This window comes from Pleurodeles waltl, chromosome 8, assembly GCF_031143425.1.
Source record: "Pleurodeles waltl isolate 20211129_DDA chromosome 8, aPleWal1.hap1.20221129, whole genome shotgun sequence".
In the NCBI taxonomy this organism is placed as follows: Eukaryota; Metazoa; Chordata; class Amphibia; order Caudata; family Salamandridae; genus Pleurodeles; species Pleurodeles waltl.
In genome coordinates, this window is record NC_090447.1 from 197,810,064 (window position 1) to 197,826,426 (window position 16,363).

Here is a 16,363-nt window from a genome sequence, read left to right on the forward strand (position 1 = left end):
ATCTTCTAAAAAAAGGCAAAATGTTAAGCCAAAGAAATCAAGGATTGAAACAATGTCAGAAGATATGTTGTCAATCTTATTAGAGCTTCATAATACCACTGAATGGAAGAAAAAATAACCAGATTTCCCCCTGCCTTTTTTGCTGAGTAATACATATATATATGTACATGTCTAAAGGGAGTAGAGGGAGATATAATGTTAGCCTCTATGTCCTTAATGAAATTCAGATTCTCTTGACATTGACAATTTTAGAATTGCTATTTCATTAAAGGACCAGAGGCTTCCATTATGCATGTTGGTAGTTCTCCAACACAAAATTCGACATGTGCTCAACAGGTTTACAATGGAACTTTGGAAAAGTAGTAGCATTAGCCCGATCCGCTGCTTTCATATTATCCTTAAGTCCTGCACCTTTACAAAGGGCTTAACTGGTCATAGTACCTCTTAAGGAATGTGCTAGGAATTTCTAAAAATCCACACCTGCCTCTTGTATAATACACTTCACCCATCTTGCAATAGTGGCAGTGGAAATCGCATGAAATGGTTTGACAAATGAAATCAGAAACTGATTGACACCATCAGCTCTAAATTCAAGCATACGTGTATCGTACCCTCTCATGCAGTCGACACATAACATTTTGCATGCAGTGAACCTTGGGTAAAAGATTGTATCAGACATTGTCTTTGTTCTTCTAGTAATATCAAATGTGGCTTCGAAAGTGTTGTAAATTCTATTACTTACCTCTAAAGCCCTTACATCAGAAATCCTGCAACAAGAAATTTAACATAATAAACGGGCCAGTTTCATAGAATGTTTTTTAGTTTCTAGGTACCTATTAACTGGCCAGCTTGAGAACAAAGAAAGTACCAAATTTAAATCCCAAAGGGTGTGAGACCTTGGCCTGGGGATGATGGTGGGGCAGAGGGGTCTTCGTAATCTAATGATCTTGAGGATCAAAGAGGATCGAGAAGCAAACAAAAGCTTTCCTACACTTACCGTTGGCCAAATTGTGACCTGAAGAAATAGCACATCTGTTAAATGTCCTGTAACCTAGACCTTTGTCGAACTTAATCACTAGATAGTTAACCACCTCGGCTATAGGAGCTTCCACAGGATCCAAGTCCCTTTCCAAGCACCAACAAACTCAGTTTTTCCAGATTCCTTTATATCTGTGTCAATTTCCAGATGCCCAAGACTCCTCGAGGAGCTCCACATCTCTTCTCAAAAGGCCTGACAGCTTTCTAGGCCGCCCGACACTTTCCAGGCAAGAAGGTTCAAACTCCCAGTCTGAACTAAAGGATGTTTTCTTCCATCTATGTCTTTTAGGAGACCTTCCGTGGCAGGAAGGAAGAATGGAATGCTGCAAGCGAGTTCCAAAGTCATTGGAAACCATGCTTGTGAGGTCCAAAATGGAGTTATTAGAATAAGGGAGCATCTCTATAGCCCCCCGATCTGTAGGAACATCTGAATCATTGCAAAGGGAGGGAAAGCATAAGCCTTCATTCCTTTCCATGTCTGTAGGAATACATTCACTGCTAGAGAACCTAGGTCCAGCATTCAACTGTAATACCTGTCCAGTTGAAATGTTAGTCTGCTCGCAAGATCTAGAGATCTATTTCTAGCGGGGCCTAAATGTGCGATGTTTGTCTGAAACAAACTTCATTCAGTTTCCAATCACTGTAGTCCTTTAAAAATCTTGAATTCCACTTCATAGAAACATTCTCCTTCCCAGGCAAATATTGTGCTCTTAGAATAATATTGTGCTCTAAACAAAAAACCCAAAGTTTCTTTTCAAATATAGCTAGGTCCATGGATATGGTACCTCCTAATCGATTGATGTAAGCTACTGCAGAGACATTGTCCATTTTTAATAGTACTGCTTTGTCTTGTAAATGTTTTTTGAAACTCATGAGAGTGTAGAGTCTTGCAGTCAATTCTAAATAGTTTAATGATGTAATCTCTCTAGATTTGACCATAATCCACCAGACTATTGAACACCTAGGCGTGCACACCATCCAGTCATACATGCATCCAATTCCAGCACAAAGTCTGGTGAACAACCAAAAATTGCCTGGTTATTCCAAGCATCCCAATTCTTGAGCCACCAAATCAACTCTTCTATCGCTGCCTGATTTAGAAAAAACATGGTCCACATACCAAAGCTGAGAACGGAGAGCTATCGCTTTTATCCGTTGTAAAGCATGGTAGTGCAATGGGCCTAGAAAGGTAGCTTGGATTGAGGAAGACAATAATCCCAAGAGTCTTGCCAGTTCTCTCAGCAATGAAGAATCTCTGCGAGGACATCCCTTATGTTCTTCCTGGTCTTCTTTAGAGGAAGGAGAAGCATGACTTTCACAGAGTCTATAGTGAACTCTATGAACTCTAATGTCTGAAAAGGGGTAAGAATCAAATTCTCTTTGTTTATTATAAAGCCCAAATCCTCCAAAAGGGATATAACCAAGTTTAAGTCCTCTAATATCTGTAGATAACTTTGTGACAATATCAGAATGTCGTATAGGTATATGATCAATCAGACACCTCTTTCCCTTAAATAGGACACCACTGGTCTCAGTACTTTGGTGAAGCACCACGGGGCTGATGATAGTCTGAATGGTAGTGTGTAAAATTGATAAAGGGATTTCCGCCAAATGAACTGAAGGTATGGCTGTGAACCTAATTCCACTGGAATCGTGAAATATGCGTCATTCAGGTCTAACTTTACTAGACAGTCATCTTACAGCAATAGATCTCATAAGAGGTGAACACCTTCCATTTTGAAGTGCCTTTAAACTAGAAACGTGTTCAGTTCCTGTAGGTTTTTCGCAGGTCTCATCCCTTGTCCTTCTTTTCTATGAGAAAAAGAGTACTTGTAAAAACCCTGTTTTCTAGACCGACTTCTTGAATAGCACCCTTGAAAAGCATAGATTCTACTTCCTTGTCTACAATTTATTGTTGTTCTTTTTTTAGTACCATTTCCCTTATATAGGTTAATTGTGATGGAGTTTCCCAAAATTTTATTCTGAACCCCTGGACAGTTTGTAACACCCAGAGATCCTGAGTAATGGTTTTCCCAGTTTTTAACAAAAAATCTGAGGCATCCCCCCACTCTTTCTTGGGAAGAGAAATGGAGTTGGTTGATGGCACTCACCTTGGAAAGTAAGAGCTTGCCCACGACCTCTGCTTCCTCTATTTCTCTGGAATCATCCCCTTTGTGGGTAGAAGTTGGACTGTGCACCAGATTGGTATCCCGTGGTACCCCTGACGTATCCTCCTCTTGTTCTTGATTAATTTTAATGGGACCTTTGTTGGTATCTGCTGACACAAAGTCCCCTTCTGCCGGCCCTGCAAAAAGTGGGTTAAAAACTTTTGCATACTAAACTGGGCTTTATCAAGCGCTGTGAATGTGACCACGTATTTTCCTATGCTCTTTACCATGTTCTTGCAGAAAAATAAACCCTTAGGGTTCTCTGAGCTTTCCTTCTCTGCCAGCTAACAGAGTTTTGGATTAATCTTGAGAAGTACTGCTGTATGCCTTTCAGTGTTCAGGCCAGCGTTGGCGTTGCCCAATAGCACCATATCTTGTTGACTCCAGCCTCGCAGGACATCTAGATCAATAGGAAGAACGTTCACATAGGCCTCTTCTGACATGTCAATTATTCTTGACAGAGGATCGACAACATCCAGAACACAGTCCTGGAAGAGCTTAAGAGACCACTCAAGGCCTTTCCTTGGGTCTCACCCCATCTTGAACACAAATGTGATCGGCTCAGGATCAAGGTTTGGAGTACGGCATACTTTTCCGTCAATAACCAGGTGTGGTAGTCAGTTCTGAGCAGGTGACGTGTCTTCTTTTCAAGTGGGTTTCTAATCCACTTTCTGATAAGTTCACCCATGTGATCCATAGGCCAACACTCAGAGCTCCTTGGGTGTCTGATGTTCTTTGAAGAAAACATCTCCTCTCCCAAAGCGTTTTTAATAATGTCTTTTGAGTTAGATGGGGATGATGGATCATCAAAAAGGTCATCTGTATCCAAGTTTCCTTGGTCTAAATCAAGTACGTATTCATCATACTACTTATCACCTGGGTCTTGATCCCAAAATTCTAGGTCTACCATCTCAATCTGTTCTGTGCCACAAGGGCCACACAATCTTTTTGTGCCGCAAGGGATACCACTCCTATGTAAGGAGCTTGGACCTCCAATCTCTCTGAAGGTCTTTCGACCAGGGATCGCAGGTTTGGTAATTCTCAGAATCAGACATATTTAGGTAGGTAGATATATATATATATATACATACATATACATATATATACATATATATACACACACACATACACACTAGTTTTTATTTATTACTTTAAAAATAATCATATTTTTTACAATATAATTTTATGGGTCAGAAGAGTCTCAATCAAATTATATAATAGGCAGGAAGTGAATTTAGGATAAAGGTTGCCAAGACAATTGGCTATCTTACTGCTTCTTTAAAAAGATGTGCGATGTGAGCTGTCAACTGTTCTCCAAAAATATGTGTGACGCAAGCAGTCAACTGTCAACTACCAGCTGATTTAGCACTCGCATTGCGCTAACGACATATAGTAATAAACAAAGAACATTGAGCCCAAAGCAAGACGGCTGCTGCTCTTGCATTAATGAGCGAGAATCTAACTAGTAACTAACTAACTAACTAGTAGTTCGCGCTCAAGGGAGCATTAACAAAACAAAGGGTCTACAAACCCTAAACAAGATTGCGGTCGCTCTCGTAATTACAATTAATATTAGAGCTGGGAAAGCATACCGCAAGGTAATGCGTGCGCCATCAAAACAGATGGTTTGTAAGTCAGTGATTTAGCAGATAGACTGCCTAAAACCACAAACTGCCTTGTAATTGTAATCGTATTTACATAGCGCTTACTACCCCTGACTAGGCGTCGAAGCGCTTTTCGATGAGTAGCACGCTACTGCGGAACCCAACAAGAATTAGTGATGGATTAGTATCGTTAAATAATGAGTACAGTTTTAGTATTATTATGAGTTAATTTGAGCCGCGGATATGAGAGTTTGTTAGTTAGACTGGAGTAATGGAGGGGTGGAGGAGGAAATAAATCCAGAGGTGTTAATTGGGAGTATATCCTTCATTTACTCAACCCAAAGGCTTGGGATGAGTAAAGGGGGGTGGAGGGGGAAGAGTATGTGGAAGGGTTAAGGAGAGCATAATAGCAAGGTGAGATGAATGCAGGAGAATTTAGTAGGGTTGTGTGGGAGGTCACAGAGGTACAGTGAGGTTTGGTGAGTTAGATGTGGAGGTGGAGGGAAGAGCTTAGGCAGAGATATTTAGGAGATGAAAGTGGTAGAAGGGATTTGGGATGAGTCAGAGTGAGAATGGAGGATAGTTTGATAGAGACATGACATAAGAGTGATGAGTAGATAAGTGTGCTAAGATGAGAGCAGGAATTCATAGATATCTAGTATAACAACCCAAAAAAATATATATATTATATGAATCATACCGGGATTGCGGAGCTCAGAATAGGTCTCCAGTTATGTGATACCGCTGTGAATAGCCCCCGATGAAACCAATTAGAATATGTCCGATGCAGCTCATTAATTGTCACAGTAAAATATATCTGAACGTACATGGTGTTAAATGTTAGAAATTAGAGAAATAAAGTGAGTGTAGCATGTATCCCTATAAACCGGAGATAAGAGGAAACATGCAAGCCTATAAATAATCTTCACATTGTTTTGTCAAGTAGAGAATTATGAAGTGCTACTTATTTGGTTGAGAAGTAGCATTCAAAAGAGGATGATTGTTCCATGCATGCACCCTTTGTTTGTTGCTAGGGAGTCATTCTGGAGTGTTTGTATTATGATGTAATGTACTTTCAAATGCTGCATTGGCGTTGCACAAAGGATTTATGCATAATGGAAGTCTCCAGTCCTGTAATAAAATTCATTCCAGAATCACACTTCAACATTGTAGTGCAATCTCTAGTTTTATCCATGCACGATTATGCTCACTCTTCTCTACAGCATACCTCAAATTCATGTCGCTTATCTGAAGGCGGCGGACCACAACACTGGTGCCAGGGATTAAATAATCTGACCACATTGTCCCATTACTCATCACACTCCATTGTTTGGTTATTGGAACTAGATGTCTATTTAAAAGTAATTGCAAGGTGCATTCAATACTGCTCTAAAGCAACCCAAACTCCCTGGCTCACAAATTGGCCATTTCAGGAGGACAGTGCTCTTTAGGGAGCTCATAAAATATCTTTCTTCAATGGTCAATTATAAAAATATACTGTTCTCTTACACAGACCTTCGATGAAAGTGTATGTAGACCTCAATTCTATCCCACCTGCGATGAAGACTAACCTTTGTTTGCTCATTAGCCACTTCAGTGATCACAAATCAATTGGGTTCTGTCCAAAGTCTAACTCACATGAAGATTCTTTATTTAGCAATGGGCAGTGAGAGACTCCCTGCATAAAAAGAATTGTCTCCTGCCTCCCAGCCGTGGGGATAGAGACTAGGAAACTAATGGATGGTGATTTGGCCAAATGTGCCCCCGGAAGCAGCCCACCAAACATCCACCATGTAAAATGCTGTTAAGGTTATTGGAAGACCAATTTTTAAATGCCCTGTCACAGAGGAAGGATGCTTGGAGGAAAAGTGGTAGGTTCTTCTATGGTATTCAGGAATCTAGTCTGACATGCATACAATGTAATTTCTAGCCATTCCCTGAACCTTGAACAAGACTGCACAGTTTCCATCTCTCTGCACCCGAGAAGCTGTTGTAATCACAGGAATGCAGCATCCTCCAGGTACATCAGCACCATGGTGCTTGCACCACCGTGATAACATATGATGCCACCTTTATCATATTCCTGTCATGATGCAAAAGCCCCTTAAATTGAGAGGAAGTACTGCCAGCAGCTCAGGCAGGAGATTCATAGGCTGGTAGCAGGAATTAGGCTCAGGCGCGAACGGTGCTCTGCCTAAGTGTAAATGATGGTCATAGTGATGTTCCTTTGTGTCTGACAATATGTTAAATATTGCAGTATCTACTAATAAACTGGCCTTTAAGTGGTCAGATTCACAAAGCGTTTTGGACACATAAGCTTAATTTGTATTGTGCACACTGAGATATCTAAAAGTGCAAATGACAGATTCTGATTTGCAAAATCTGTGGATAAAAACCAACTGTCTGCAAGTACTGTAAATTGGTTATAGTTGTAGGTTTAAAGCTGTCTTTGAACCACTGGTGCTTTCCAAGGGAGGCGCACAAGTGCAGCACATAGCAATGTTGGAAACACCCCATAAGTAACATTCCCAATGGTTTTCTCACTCAATGTGCAGATGTTAATGCCAATATGATAGGGAAGTGGGCCTCAACCTTAATATCTTCGAAGACTGTATGATAAAGAAAATCCAGACTAATATGGTAGAACACAAGGATAGAAATGCAGGCTTGTCTCATCATCAATGCTGATAGCATGGTTTCTTTTTCAGGGTCTGAGGCTGGAAAATAAAAACCCATTAATAGCCTGTTCAAAAGGACAAAGATATTCTTGTAGTTCAGTTTCGGAACTGCAAAGTGATGTGAATTTTTGTAACTATAGGACCACAGGCGTCATGTTTCCAGTGGTCATCTCTGACATCAAAACTTACAAGTATTTATATTACTTACTTGACAGCTGTTAAGTAATCTAAAGCTGAAACATTACTGCAGATTATGCTCCAACATTCTGTATTGCTAGGTAGAAGACATAGAATGAGCTATTCGAGAAAAGGATACATTTTCCCTGACGATGGACATGGAAAAAAGGCACGCTAAAGAAAATATACTAGGGAACAAGCATGTTTAGAAGAAAGATTACTCAAAAGCACCTGCCGCAATGCCCATGAAATGCATGAACTTGTGTCACAAAAGTGACCCGCATCTTTGATTATAAGAGCAATGAATTATGTTGTAATTTGCTAAATGCTTCTTGTACAGTACTTACGTATTTTAGAAGCTTGAACACGGGTTTGTTTGTTTCTTTCTTTACGGACATAATCCACAAGTTGTCCTAACCGAGTTGAGCTGCTGTATGGCACCTCATCATCACATAGGTAGCACCTATCTCCACCAAGAGAGTTTGAAGAACACAAAAACAATCAAAGTAATGAAATACGCCTAGAACCTCTTTAGTGCTCTTGCTTTGCTTTCTCATAGAGTGAAAAGGACCCTTTTACCACAATTGTTGTTTTTACACCTCTTGTTATGACCTTTTCCACATACTGATATTAAAATGGAATACCTTATTTTTGTTATAAGAAAAAAAATTAAAGATAGCAGCACATAATCCAGCATGTTTCCACTAAAGGTATTATATTATGGTACAATAATATTGCAGTTTTAAATGATCAGTCCCAAAAACAAAAACATGCTTTCCAACATATTTAATTAACAAATTGTATTCCCCAATGGGGGAGGATTAAGATGTATGCAAACTTAAAACTGCACAATGCCAAAACCCTGATATAATTCTGAATAAAGGTAAGCATTATGTTTCTACAAACTATATCTATAATTCATGAAAATTCTAAATATTATGAAAACTAAACAGGGGTGCATCTGGAATTGAATTCTCTCAATACCAGTGTGTGAAACAAAATATGCCAAGTCTCTCAATTGTTTTTATTGCCCAATCGCCACCCTATTTGTTATTCAATTTATAGAGTGATTAACTGTTCTGTAGAATACAAAACAGAAAAACATCAATAATGGCCAATGGAATGAAAAACATAAAAAAAATCAACATATTTTTAGACATTATCACACATATGCTTGAAAAAAACATGGTATGGGGGAATCCAACACTGCTACTCATGGGTTTTTCTCTACCCAAGAAAACCTATAAGAAAACTCTGAAAGGGAGGCAACCTGGTAAATGTAGGAGGGTCACATATGCAGGTCATGCACATTTCCTACACTTAATTTTCTAGCAGAAGCAGCATATTGCATGTCAACACAAATTTATCCTACAACAGGGAACAGTGTGCTTCGTGTCCACTTGTCTCTCAATAAAAACAATACCAAGCAGGTCGGGTTAGTACAAATCATGGTATAAAGTAAAGACCAGAACAAACATTTACATAACATGTGACTGACCACTGCAGAGGTAGCAGCAACTATATAGGCAGGGTTCGATTATAACTCCATTGTTCACATTGCTTGGCAGCACTGCAACAACGGCCACTTTGTGCGTTCACCCTGTTTTAGCTAAGTAAACAAGTCTCCTGCCTTAAGACTCATCCCATCTGAAGTAGTTTCACTGGCAGTGTATGCCAAGAACTGCTGCTTTACAAGTCGTTTCCAGTGCAACTGCTGGATGCTGTGTTGCATGGAGGAGTGCCAGCCTTCAGGATACTCTGCTTGTACTGTCCACAGAATCCTTTGTTACCAAATATACCCAGAGCACCTATTATCTACTTGCCATATTAAACTGCTAGAGTTCTATCTACTATAGCACAACATTTGATTCGATGAACAGTAAAAGTTTCGGTTGAGTTGCTAAAATGATGTTTAGATGACACATTCCTGAGATTTATTATGGAACTTACCATTCATAACACTGATCAAAATCTCCTCAACAACAGGTTAAGAAATAAAAAAGACATACATACGCCCCTTACTTAAGATAACAAACCTGGACCCTCTAAACCCCAACAATTACAGACCTACAGCGAACGGATCATTCCTAGACAGACTTATGGAAATGGTGACTTCAGAGCAAGAGCAGCTATTAATTTGAGACAACGTCATACACTCTTCACTTCTGAACAGGATTCCTTAAAGAAAGAGCCACTGAATCAGCCCTAATTTCCCTCCGGAACTGCCTTAAAAACATAGTAGGCCAGAATAGGTTTGCTGCACTACTTCTCATGCACCTGCTAGATGCCTTTCACACAGTCGACCATGTCACATTTAAAGGTCAAGTCTCAAAGAAGTTACCGCTCCCACTTGGATCTTGTTTTTCCTACACTCAGAACAAATGTGGTCAATACTAATGCTTTCTTGTCGAAATCATAAACCATAAAAACAGGAACCCCGTCAAGGCTGAAACCTAGCACTCACAATTTCAAAATCTAAAAAAAAATTCTTACCAAAATGAATCAATGTTTTTGTATTCACCTGCTATAACTACACAGATGACATACAAATTGGAAAGCACCAAGGACACTGGAACCTCCAAAATCTTTATCTGTCTCATTGCCATTGACCAACGGATGACTTACAGACACCTCAAATTGAGCACATCAAAAACTGAAAACGTATGACCCTTTCTGCACCTGGCCTGATAATCTAAGAGCACGCACTAACAAAATATATAGTGAGGAAGGAAACTGTGGAATTACCATGGACTCCAAGCTGTTAATGAATGCCAGCGAATAAGCTATACAGATCAAGCCTTCTTTCCAAGAAAACACTGTGACACATCTGTCACACCTAGGATTACCCAAGCAACACTTGATCTTGTCCTAACAAAACTAGATCATGTTAATGGCCTATATCATGGTTCACCGTTGCAAATTATGAGAAGATCAAAGAGAATTCAGATCTCTGGAACCAGACTACTCATACATGTAAAGCCACAACCCCATTTCTTTACTACTTTGAAGGTGCTCCACTGGTTACAAGTTGCTGAAGTTCCTCCTTCAGGCTGCATTGTATCACTCACAAGATAATAAATGGCAAAGGACCAGTTAGTTAACCATAAAATACATCCTACAAAAGAACACTACCATCTTTCTCTTTGCAACCAGCTAAGCTATGAAATTTGTTACACCCAAAAATAAGTTACACTGACAACAATCTCAGCTTCAGAACACAGGCAAGAACTGGCTCTTTCCTACATGATCACAATACAACAATGTACAGCAATGGTATGTTTAAAAACATTTACATGCACATTTAAAAAATACATTGAAAAATTAAAATCTGCTTTGTATAGATTAATGCAAGTATATTAAAACCTACATGTTATAGAAGTCTAAGTATGGAGGCAATCTAATGCGTACATACATATCTGTAGGCATATGGGTCTGTTCTTTGTCAGGAACTGCATTGTTATGAGTATGTGCATGTGAATGGATATTTCAGTATGTATCTAAGTCTAAATATATATAAAAAGTATAAAAAATTAACAAATAATTGGTTACATATATGTAAATGTATATATTTAGCCATCGCATGAATATGTGTATCTGGATATGTAACTGTTGATGTGTGCATCAAATGGGTGTAGGATATGTATAGGATGCACCTGCGTAAATGTGTATGTATATGCATTTGTACATGAATATCACTCGGGAATATAAAAGATACATACACACAGGGGTGAATACATATATATATATTTTTTAATTATGATTAGGAGAACGCATGCATGTTTATGCATGAGATGTACATGCTTGTCTGCATATGTAAATATGCCTATGTGTGTGTGGATGTACCTATATACTTAAGATTATGCATGGTTTAAGAATATAAGAATTATATGTACACCAGAATAAAAATGAAACACCTGTTATGTATATGACAAAAAGTATATGTTTTTTCTTTACAGAAATATGCATGTCCCTGTATGTAGATAACACTTGTACATGGGTCTTTGTAAATGGGTTTACGCTTCTTTGTATGATAATACATATGTCAGAGTATGTAAATATGATTATAAATAAAGGTACCAGTACTTACGCATATAGTTTTTATGCTTTCAGGGTGTCAGACCCGACAGCCTTAGGGTGGTCATCCCCCAACTTTTTTGCCTGACTCTCTCCACTTTTCTGACACTGTTTTTGCTGGTTTTAGGACTCTGCACACTTTACCACTGCTAACCAGTGGTCAATTGCATATGTTCTCTTCCTTAAACATGGTAACACTAGTTCATCCCTGTAAGGAAATGCCTCCTTGGCATGGTTACCCCCTGACTTTTTGCCTTTGCTGATGCTAAGTTATGATTTGAAAGTGTGCTGGGACCCTGCTAACCAGGCCCCAGCACCAGTGTTCTTTCCCTAAACTGTACCTTTGTCTCCACAATTGGCACAGCCATGGCACTCAGTTAAGTCCTTGTAACTGGTACCTCTGGTACCAAGGGCCCTGATGCCAGGGAAGGTCTCTAAGGGCTGCAGCATGTCTTATGCCACCCTGGGGACCCCTCACTCAGCACAGACACACTGCTTGCCAGCTTGTGTGTGCTGGTGGGGAGAAAATGACTAAGTCGACATGGCACTACCCTCAGAGTGCCATGCCAACCTCACACTGCCTGTGGCATAGGTAAGTCACCCCTCTAGCAGGCCTTACAGCCCTAAGGCAGGGTGCACTATACCACAGGTGAGGGCATAGGTGCATGAGCACTATGCCCCTACAGTGTCTAAGCAAAACCTTAGACATTATAAGAGCAGGGTAGCGATAAGAGTATATGGTCTGGGAGTTTGTCAAACACGAACTCCACAGTTCCATAATGGCAACACTGAAAACTGTGAAGTTTGGTATCAAACTTCTCAGCACAATAAATTCACACTGATGCCAGTGTGCAATTTATTGTAACATACACCCAGAGGGCACCTTAGAGGTGCCCCCAGAATACCAACCCGACTTCCAGTGTAGGTTGACTAGTTTCTGCCAGCCTGCCACACACCAGACATGTTGCTGGCCACATGGGGAGAGTGCCTTTGTCACTCTGTGGCCAGGAACAAAGCCTGTACTGAGTGGAGGTGCTGCTCACCTCCCCCTGCAGGAACTGTAACACCTGGCGGTGAGCCTCAAAGGCTCACCCCTTTTGTTACAGCACCACAGGGCATCCCAGCTAGTAGAGATAGCCACCCCTCCGGCCACTGCCCCCACTTCTGGCGGCAAGGCTGGAGGAGATAATTAGAAAAACAAGGAAGAGCCACCCACCAGTCAGGACAGCCCCTAAGGTGTCCTGAGCTGAGGTGACTCCTGCTTTTAGAAATCCTCCATCTTGAGAGTGGAGGATTCCCCCAATAGGATTAGGAATGTGTCCCCTTCCCCACAGGGAGGAGGCACAAAGAGGGTGTAACCACCCTCCAGGACAGTAGCCATTGGCTTCTGCCCCCCCAGGCCTAAACACACCCCTAAATTCAGTATTTAGGGGCTCCCCAGAACCTAGGAAACTAGATTCCTGCAACCTTAACAAAGAAGAAGGGCTGCTGACCTGAAGCCCTGCAGAGAAAACGGAGACGACAACTGCCTTGGCCCCAGCCCTACCGGCCTGTCTCCCAACTTCGAAGAAAACTGCAAAAGCGACGCATCCAACAAGGACCAGCAACCTCTGAAGCCTCAGAGGACTGCCCTGCACCCAAGGACCAAGAAACTCCTGTGACCAGCAGCTCTGTTCAAAACCAGCTACTTCTTGGCAACAAAGAAGCAAGTTCTAAAGACTTCACGTTTTCTGCTGGAAGCGTGAGACTTCACCCTCTGCACCCGACGCCCCTGGCTTGACCTGCAGAAAACCAACACCTCAGGGAGGACTACCCGGCGACTGTGAGCCCGTGAGTAACCAGAGACGACCCTCCTGAACCGCCACAGCGACGCCTGCAGAGATAATCCAGAGGCTCCCCCTGACCGCGACTGCCTGTAACAAGGGACCAGACGCCTGGAACCAACAATGCACCGCAGCCTCCAGGACCTGAAGGAACCGAACTCCAGTGCAAGAGCGACCCCCAGGCGACCCTCTGCCTAGCCCAGGTGATGGCTGCCCCAAGGAGCCCCCCCGTGCCTGCCTGCATCGTTGAAGTGACCCCCGGGTCTCTCCATTACATCCTTTACAAAACCAGACGCCTGTTTGCACACTGCACCCGGACACCCCTGTGCCGCTGAGGGTGTACTTTCTGTGCCTTCTTGTCCCCCCGCACCCCCCCCCGCTGCCCTACAAAAAAAAACCTGGTCTGCCCCAGAGGACGCGGGTACTTACCTGCTGGCAGACTGGAACTGGGGCACCCCTGTTCTCCATAGAAGTCTATGTGTTTTGGGCACCTCTTTGACCTCTGAACCTGATCGGCCCTGAGCTGCTGGTGTGGTAACTTTGGGGTTGCCTTGAACACCCCAACGATGGGCTTCCTATGCCCCAACTTTGAGACTTTTTTTTAGTGTTTTACTTACCTTCAAAACTAACCTTTACTTACCTCCCCCAGGAACTGTTGATTTTTGCAGTGTCCACTTTTGAAATAGCTTATTGCCATTTTTACAAATACTGTACATGATATTGTGTTCATTCAAAGTTCCTAAAGTATCTAAGTGAAGTACCTTACATTTAAAGTGTTTAATGTAAATCTTGAACCTGTGGTTCTTAAAACAAACTAATAAAATATATTTTTCAATATAAAAACCTATTGGCCTGGAGTAAGTCTTTGAGTGTGTGTGTTCCTCATTTATTGCCTGTGTGTGTACAACATATAAAAAAATAGAGCATTAGAATTATCTACTTTTGCCACTATCTTACCTCTAAGGGGAACCCTTGGACTCTGTGCACACTATTTCTTACTTTGAAATAGTATATACAGAGCCAACTTCCAACAATCCCCAACTGGCATATTTGATTTACTTATAAATCCCTAGTAAAGTGCACTACATGTGGCCAGTGCCTCTAAATTAAATGCTACTAGTGAGCCTGCAGCACTGATTATGTCACCAACATAAGCAGCCCTCTAACCATGTCTCAGGCCTGCCATTGCAAGGCCTGTGCGTGCAGTTTCACTGCCACTTCGGCGTGGCATCTAAAAGTACTTGCCAAGCCTTAAACTCCCCTTTTTCTACATTTACGTCACCCCTAAGCTAGGCCCTAGGTAACCCATAGGACAGGATGCTATGTAGGTAAAAGGCAGGACATGTACATATGCGTTTTATATGTCTGGGGTGTGGAAAACTCCTATAATCGTTTCCCACTACTGGGAGGCCTCCTCCTTTCATAGACTAGCATTCAGACTGCCCTCATTTACTTTTTGAGTGGTAGATTCTAATCTGAAATTGTAGCCAGGTCATATTTAGTGTGGCCAAAATGGTAATAGAAATTCCTGCTTATTGGTGAGGTTGGATTTAATATCACTATTTTAGAAGTGCCACTTTTAGAAAGTGAGCATTTCTCTGCACTCAAAACCATCTGTGCCTTTCAGCCGGTCTCCAATCAACATCTGGTCTGTGCTGGTTGAGAGCTACCTTGTGCATTTCACCCAGACAACCACAAACATAGGACACTCAGGGCCTAATTACAAAATTGACGAATGGGATACTCCGTCACAAAAGTGACGGATATCCCGTCCGCCATATTACAAGTTCCATTATATCCTATGGAACTTGTAAAAAGGCGGGCGGGATATCCGTCACGTTTGTGACGGAGTATCCCATCCGCCAAGGTCATAATCAGGCCCTCACATCTGCATACTGAATGGGTCTTCCTGGGCTGGAAGGGTGGAGGGCCTGACACTTACAATTTAAAGGCAGCGGCATGCCCTCACACAATGGACTTGATAAACCCTTCCCACCCCCCACTGCGTCACTGGCAGACAGCACTGTCCTGAAAGGGGAACTGCTGCACTTCAAATCCACTCTTTGAAGACACTTCTGGAGCTACACCTGCACCCTGCCAGAGGAGCTGCCTGGCTGCCCAAAGGACTCATCTGGACTGCTTTGCTGAGAAGGACTGCTGCCCTCTGACTTCCACAAAAGTGCTCTCTAAGGGCTTGGATTGAGCTTGCCTCCTGTTTCTGAAGTCTCAGGGCCAACAAAGACTCTTCAAGAAATTCCTGGAGTGTTGAAAATTGACCCAACGCCTGCAGAATTAGTTACAAAGCCTTCACTATGGCCGAGAAATTGCTAAATAGCCAACCGGAACGACACAGCCCAACTGGAAAATCGACGCCCCTACCTTATGACAGAAAATTTGATGGATCGCCTACCGGATTGACACGCACCTGTTTCATCTTCCAGCGCGTCAAGGACTTTCAACGCATCATCCCTGGGTGTCAAAATATCCCCGCATTGCAGTGAGGAACCAAGACTGCGACCCGAAAAAATGACGCAAACCCCTTGCAGCGTGAAAAGAAATGGTGCATTGTCTGTGCCATGTCAGAAAATCTGACGCAACACCTTATTTTTCTGCGCATCTTCTCCTCTGCAGTCTCCATGCGTTGTTATTTTTGACACATACCAAGTACTGTGTGTAACAAAGAGACATTTATTTATAAGGATTGAGACTCTTTTAAAACTTTTAAAAGTGATATTTCAAATTGTGCTTATTGGATCTTTGTCGTTTTGTCCTTATTTTATTTAGATAAATATTATCTATTT

General features: G+C 41.7%; 1 protein-coding gene across 3 annotated transcripts in view; it reads right to left on the reverse strand.

The window, feature by feature from the left end:
• Nucleotides 1–16,363, reverse strand: part of USP16 (ubiquitin specific peptidase 16) — a 318,997-nt gene that overhangs the window by 248,369 nt on the left and 54,265 nt on the right. For all 3 annotated transcript variants that reach the window (XM_069204074.1, XM_069204073.1, XM_069204072.1), the window contains exon 5: nt 8,013–8,128. In XM_069204074.1, the coding sequence (XP_069060175.1) occupies nt 8,013–8,128 (116 nt within the window). The remainder of the gene's footprint in view (nt 1–8,012; nt 8,129–16,363) is intronic.